This window comes from Dermochelys coriacea, chromosome 20, assembly GCF_009764565.3.
Source record: "Dermochelys coriacea isolate rDerCor1 chromosome 20, rDerCor1.pri.v4, whole genome shotgun sequence".
Classification (NCBI taxonomy): Eukaryota; Metazoa; Chordata; order Testudines; family Dermochelyidae; genus Dermochelys; species Dermochelys coriacea.
The window spans coordinates 13484047-13491032 of record NC_050087.2 but is presented as its reverse complement, the minus strand read 5'-3'; the positions used below and the strand labels follow the sequence as shown (position 1 = coordinate 13491032).

The 6986-nt window shown below is 60.8% G+C and overlaps 1 protein-coding gene across 6 annotated transcripts in view; it reads right to left on the bottom strand.

Moving 5' to 3' along the window:
* Window positions 1-225: 225 nt before the first annotated feature.
* RAPGEF3 (Rap guanine nucleotide exchange factor 3) overlaps window positions 226-6986 on the bottom strand; it is a 75797-nt gene continuing 69036 nt past the window's right edge. For 3 of the 6 annotated variants that reach the window (XM_043506264.1, XM_038378986.2, XM_038378984.2), the window contains exons 23-28: window positions 6277-6327; window positions 5520-5607; window positions 4667-4731; window positions 3998-4052; window positions 2277-2348; window positions 226-735 (exon numbers count right to left, since the gene is read on the bottom strand). In XM_043506264.1, the coding sequence (XP_043362199.1) occupies window positions 617-735; window positions 2277-2348; window positions 3998-4052; window positions 4667-4731; window positions 5520-5607; window positions 6277-6327 (450 nt within the window). In that variant the 3' untranslated portion in view covers window positions 226-616. Of the gene's footprint in view, window positions 736-2221; window positions 2349-3888; window positions 4053-4666; window positions 4732-5519; window positions 5608-6276; window positions 6328-6986 lie in introns of all 6 variants that reach the window. The other 3 variants (XM_043506266.1, XM_038378985.2, XM_043506265.1) reach the window with 3 other exon arrangements.

The following is a 6986-nucleotide window of genomic DNA, read 5'->3' as shown; positions in this document are numbered from 1 at the left end:
CTCTGGCTGGCACAATTTAACCCACCCCAGCCTCACCCAGACAGGTCCAGCAATGGGCACTGTAGCTAGGGCTCAGGCTCTGATGTGCCTGGGGGCTGTCCCCTTCCGCAATGGTGCTGAGGGTGCGGGAGGCTCTTGAGCAGAGAAGCCGTATTCCCTCCTCCCCCTTGCTGGAAGTTCCATGCTGGAGATGCTGCTGCAGGACCAGGAAGGAAAACATCCCTATGTACAAAAAATACTTCTATTGACGGCAGTGGATAAAGCCAGAGTGTCCAGCCCTTCTTCCCCTGGTCCTGCCCCTCCCTGTCTCTCTTCGTAGCAAAAGCCATCATTGGGGCTGGCCCATTACTGCTCCAGGCTCTGGCCAGCTGGCTCCAAGTCTGAGAGGAACGGTGCAGCCCGAGTGGTCCCCAGTCCTGGCTGGGTAGGCGGTCTGGCAGATGGGCTGCAGTGGGGTCCCTCTGCAATGGGGACATGGCTAGCCCTCGCACCACACAGGAGGTAGAGGGCATGCACAATGGCCCAGTTGCAGGGGCACTGTGCTGATGGTGGGCTGAGGAGGGTCCCTTTGGAGGGTCTAGCCTGGCCCCTCCTGCTCCGCCCCTGGTCCCAAGCATCAGGACTCGAGGTCCCGGGAAAGCCGTGATAGCTCCTTCTGGTTGTCGATCACTTTCAGGTGCTGGAGGTATGCCTGGGTGGAGGCAGGACTCCGCCCACCCAGGGACTGCTCAGAGCCTGCAAGGAAACAGCCCTAGATCAGAGTGACATTCTTGGCAAAAGCCCACAGCTCAGCACAGGCAGCTGTTCCCTCACTGCCCCACACCTTGACACTGAGCCCCAAGGCTGCAGTGTTAGCCCAGTGCTGGTAAGGGCAGGGACAGCTGGCAGTCCAGCTCATGCCTGGCTCTGTTGGATTTTGCTCCAACTGAGCAGATTCTGCTGGGCTGTGCAAGGAGGGAATTCAAAGCCAAGTCTGCAGGCGCATTCCCACAAGTGACCAGTGGGAAAGGCAGCGGCAGTGCAACCTCTGTATCCGCTAGGCTAGAATGTGCACAGGACTGGGAGCCAGGAGATCCTGTGTTTGATTCCCACCTGACAGACTGGTGCCAGGACAGTCCCAAGGTCCCAGGGCGAGTTAGTGACAGAAGCAGCACCTGCTTACCTGGCCTATGCTTAACCCATCCGAACCCAGCAAGGAGAGGAGCGAGTGCAGGAGGGGACTGGGAGGCCGAGGCTGAATGACTGCCAGGCTCCAGCAGCTGCTTCTGTCCCTCCTGGGGCTGTGTCAGGTGGGTAAATGGGGTGTTGGGCTGCAGTCAAGAAGCCAGCAGAATCGCAGTCCAGCAGAACAGGGCACTACGTGCACAGGGGCTGGGCCCTCAGAACAGGAGAGGCAGCCTTGGGCTATGCCCCCCGAGCTGCCCTGGAGGCATGTGGCTCATGCCCACCAGGCAGGACTGGCGTCCTTTTTTACTCCAACCCTTTCACCCTGGGATCAGAGTATGGAGTGGGCCTGCTCCTGGGCAAGCAGAGAGGGGTCATTTCCTGAGCAGGAGGGCAGGTACCCTGTGAGCAGGTGCTGAAGGGCAAGCTGCTAGCTGTGATTGGGGGCACTGCTCTCCCCCTGCCCAAGGGAGCACCGAGAATAAGTGTGATGGTGCCATGACTCAGCATGGGGGTGCCATGCCACGGCACAGTGGCAGACACAGCTCCTGCTGGTACAGGGAAACCAGCCTTTGACTGATGCTGCAGGAAGATCCCTGGGTCATTAGTGCAGGGACAATGGGCCGGGGGGGGGGAATAGGGGACTTGAATGGAGAATTGGGAGGGGGGCTTGACTGGAGGGGACAAGGGTGGGCTGGACAGAACGCAACCAACCCAGCTCAGGGGCTGGCCATGTTCCCCAGCTATAGCCAGAGGCAGGAGCACCCTAGAATCCCCCCCAGCTGCTGTGGGCGGGCCTCTGCTTACTCTCACTCCCCAGGCCTGACGTGCTCTTGCTAGCACAGGTGAGAGGTGGGAGCCCCACTGGGGGACAGCCAGGGGGCAGGGCATGCCCACATGAGGCCTCTGGCTTGGCTGGTGCTGGCAGAGATGCCACAGTGGGTACAGTTGGACCAGGCAGTGGAGCTGTACGACAGGCCACGAATGGGGAAGGGGCAGCACTGGCCTAGCCTCTTCCCTTCCTTCCCCTCCTTCCCCCCTCCCCCTGAGCTCCTACTCATCCCTCCCAGCAGCCTGGCCTCCTGAGTGGTAAGGAGAGTGGGGCTCCGTACAGGTGGAGATCCGCAGGGCCTGGGGGTCCTCCAGCAGCTGGGGGGGACGACTCCGCAGCGGGGAGATGGGACCTAGGAGGGGAGAACAGACCAGGACGTTAGGCACTCACAACACGTGCTTCCTGCCCCCACGGGGCCCCTGCTTTCCTACACTCCCCTCCCCCAACCTCTGCCCTCCTGCCCCCATGGGTCCCCTACTCCCCTACACCCCTTCTCCCAACCTCTGCCCTGCTGCCCTCGTGGGCCCCCTGCTCCCCTACATCTCCCTCCCCCAACCTCTTCCCTCCTTCCTGTATGGGGCCCCTGATCCTCCACACCCTGCCTCCCCCAACCTCTGCACTCCTGCCCCCATGGGCACCCTTCTCCCCTGCCCCCCCACATGCCCTTCCCCCAACCTCTGCCCTCCTGCCCCAATGCATTTCCTACAATCTGTGACCAAACTGGCAGAGGGCACAGGGCTGCAGAGGGTTATAGAGCTCCCGTCTGATATCTGCATAAGGTGTCATGTGAGGCCCTACTGAAAGCCTGTGTCACATTGATCATTGCAATCAGTGCAGAATGTATGTGCAGGTCCTATGCCAGGAGCTGTGTGTCTATACGGCCCAGAAGATGGTATGTTTCTGTCAGGCAGGAGACGCCTGTCGGGCTGTATGTAAAGTGAGCACTGTACACTTCACAATGAACGCCTACTTACAACCCAAGCAAAATGCTAATCAAATGCTTGCAAAGTCTCCAGGGGAGATTCTAGTTCAGAAACACAAGCAGCAGGGAGGGGGGTACCCTGTTTACAAGTGAAGAAAATGGATGGTTGGAACAATATCTGGGGGTGCAGAGGTTCCCCAGGGGCAAGCTGCCAGCAAGTCTGTCCTATGAATGGAGGATCCCTGTTAAATGTTGGGTGAGCTAACCTTCAGGAGGCAGGAGAATGCCATTTTAGTTATTTTATATGTAACCCTTTGTTTCCATTAATTCCACTGCCTTCTCTGATCTTTGTTAAATTAACTCGGACTTGTTTGTACTACAAGCAATCTAAGTGCTGTGAGCTGAGTGGAGCGACAGCCCCAGGGCGAAACGGGTAAGCTGGGGGGCAGTTCTGGGAGTGTCCCGTGGGCCCCGGGCAGGCCCAGGAACACATGGAGGGCCGGGGGGTTGGAGCGTGTCTGTCACTAACCTGCAGGGGGACAGCGAGGCCTGTGTGGGCCGAGGGGGTCATGATTGTGCTGCCTGTGGCTGGTGGAGCCAGGGAGCTGAGCCCGGCAGGCCAGACGTGGCTTCCTACACTCAGACGGGTGGTGGCAAGGTGCCTAACAGCTCTGGGCACTCCCCCGCCTTGTCCCCCAACACCCTCTGCCCTCCTGCTCCAATGCCCCCCAGGTCCCCTGTACAGTGTCCTCCCTGCCCCCCTACATGCCCCAGGAACCCTCTCCTCCTAAATCCCACTCTACCGGCAGTGCTACTGGGCTATTTCTGTAGGACCCCCCCCGCCTCCCTGCCCCGGCTGCCCTGAGCCCTGTTTAAGCTGTAACCCTGAAGGGCACACCCCCGTGCTGGGGGTGGGTGGCAAAGTGCCTGCTCCCACAGGAGCCAGAACTCGACCCACAAGAGGCGCTACCTGCCACGGCCCCCATGCCCCGACACGCTGCCTGTGTGATGCTGGCTGGAGGGTGACCTTCCCCAGGGCTGGGTGCTGGCCCTGCTCACAGGCCCTGGCGCGCACTCACCATACATGTGGCTCTGGCAGTGGTGGATGATACGTACGGCCTTGGCCATCATTCGCTGCAAACACGGCACAGGGTTACTCACTGGCCAGGGAGCGTGGCCCGGCGCACACACCATCTCCCTCCCAAGCCAAGGAAAGCTCTTCCCCCTCCCACTCCTTCAGAAGCCAAGTGCCTGTGAGGGGTGTGGGGCACAGCTGCCTCGTCCAGCACATACCCTCTGCCAACGGCCTGTCCCTCATCCAGGCAACCCCAGCAAAGGGCCATGGGCAACAGGGGCAAAACGTGCGGAGCAGCCACAGGCCCATGGGCCCAGGGATGGGGCACCATGGCGGGGCATCCCCTCTGCTCAACTGGGGCAGCGTTGCAGGATGGGCAGGTGGGGCCAGCCATGCCCTGCTGGGATGCTGCCGTGGGGCGGGGGAGCCCCTGGGCTGGGAGTGGCCCCAGCCAGCCCCATCCGGCCCCTGCACACAGGCACTCTCCGCACTGTGGTCAGCCGACCACAGGTCAGTCAGAGCATGAGGCCAGGAGCCAGAGCACCTGGGCTCTCACTGCACCTCAGCTGCCTCCCTGGAAAAATGGAGCTCATGAGCATTAGTGTCTGTGCTGCGCTTCACTTCGCCAGACCCGCCCGGGGGGGTGGGGGGTGACAGGCTGGGCCTGGCTCACCATCTTCTCAAAGTTGATGAGGTTCTCTGCCAGCGTGAGGTTGCCCTCATGGATGAAGGTCATGTCTGCAAGGTGAAGCCTCGAAATCAGTGCCTCGAAATCAGTGCCCAGCCCCGCGGCTCAGTCTCCTTCCACAGGCGCCAGCTAATGCCTCAGACCATCAACAGAGATGGGGGTTCTCTGCGGCGGGGAGGCTGCTGCCACTGAACCTGTGTTTGGCCCATCCCACCAATGCTCCTCCGTCCAACAGGGCAGGGCTCCCGCAGGGACTCCCCCACCTCCCCCCACCCCACGATTGCTAATGGAGGTGTGGATTCAGAGCATCCCCAAGGAGCAGCCCGACAGTAGCCAAATCCAGTGTCCTCTGGAGGCTTGGCCCCATGGCCAAAGAGATCAGAGGCTTGGGGGCTGGAGCTAACTGCATACAATCAAATTCCTCAGTCCCTCCACCCTGTGGGATGGAGCCCCGGTCCCCCTGCCCTGTGAGATGGAGCCCTGGTCCCCCAGACCCACAGGATGGAGCCATGGTCCTGCAGAACAGGCTCTGTGTCACTGTGAGGCAGTGCCACGCTGTCCCTTTCGGTAGCCATACCGCCCTGCCAAGTGAGGAGTCTCCTGAGCTTCTCCAGGGCATGTGCCTGGACCCAGGAGTGCCCCACTGCCTGCCCTCTCTGGGGCACTAGTGCCCAGGGGAACTGGTCTCCCTGGGAAGAAGGGAACCCGGTGCTGGGGTGGGGTCCCTGCAAACCCACTGTAGGAGGGGAATCACTTCTGGAAACAGAATTACTGCCGAGCCCTCGCAATTCCAGCTCCTTCGCCCTCCCAGGCTGAAATTCCTGAGCTGTTCCTGTACCTTTGAGAAGGAGGGGCACGAAGGGGATGATGGGCGGGGTGAGTTTGGCGATGGCCAGTCTGTAGACTCTGTGATTCCAGGAGGGGTCCTGGAAAGAGAAGAGGATTTCAGAGCAGGAGCCATTTCCTGGCTCCAGGGCAGTGGCTTCACAAGGCCATGGCTGTAGGCAAGGCCCCCAGCAGGCCAGAGCTCAGCTCCCTGGCTACAAGCAGCCTGTGACTCCCCAGGCCAGTGCAGCCCCGCGCAGCCTGAGGGAGCCCCCAGTTGGAGGGTCACCTCGCCACCGCTGGGGTGGAGCACAGCAGCTATTTTGCAGTAGCTCTGGGCTGGAAGGGCAGGGGACTGCTGCAACCAGTTGTTGCTGCAGGGGATTTAGGGAGGCAGAAAGTCCTCACCCAGATGACGCTGGGGCCAGCACCCCAGCTCACACCCAGAGTACCTGGGATTGCCCGTGACCGGGGGCTTAGCACAGCTCCTCCTGCAGTGCTCTGACACCATGGAGCAGAGCCTGAGATGGAGTCCTCTAGCACCGCATGGGGGCTGCATGCAGCACAGAAGGTGGGGGTTCCCCTTCCTGCATCACCAGCACCACTTCCTTCCCCTGAAGGACCCCTCCCCCAGGTACTGCCCCAGCCCAGCATGGCTTAGCTCCCACAGTTGGGTGGGCTGGGCTATGGGAACCTGCCTGGGGGCATTTCCGCCGTCTGCAAGAATCGTGTGGGGAGGTGAAGGTGCTGACAAAGGGAGCCAAACTTACCAGCATCCGCTCCAGTGCCGAGTGCAGCTTCCTGGTTTTATGCGGCAGCCTCTGTGTGTGAGACAGAGCAGGTGAGAGCGTTCCCTAAACCCCAGGGGGATCCTCCAGCCCCCTGCACCAGGACCTTCTCCTGCTCCTCACACAGGTGCCACATCTCCTCCCTGATCATCATAAATCACAACATAAATCTCAGAGCCTCTGCCACACTGGGGCCTGCATGGAGGCTGACCCCCCACGGACCCTCCACAGCCAGGCCCTGGGCACCCAGAACTGCCTCCATTCCCGAGGGAGTCCTGGGAGTGAAGAAGGCAGTCCCCGGCCCAGAAACTAGACACGAGGATTGTTTCAGCCAGCACTGAGCTGCAGCCGCCTTTGGGATGGAACAGGGAAGGAAGCAAAAGGAGTCTGTATCTGAATGAGACGACATAGGAGGGAGGTGAGCGGGGTGAGCAGCAGTTGGGGTTTGGCCAGGACACTCGCATTAACTGAGCCTGGGGCTCTGGTTCCATCCATGGCTCCTTATAACTGAGCCTGGGGCTCTGGTTCAGGCCCATCGCCCAGCAGGAGGTGAACAACGCCCAGGCTGTCAGGAGCTGAGGGCCATGCTATCATTTCCCACGTCCTAGAGCTTGGATTGACATCTCAGCCCAATGGCCTGGTAAGCTGGACATGCCAAATGGCCTCTTTCCTGGAACAGGCTCCTCCTCTGC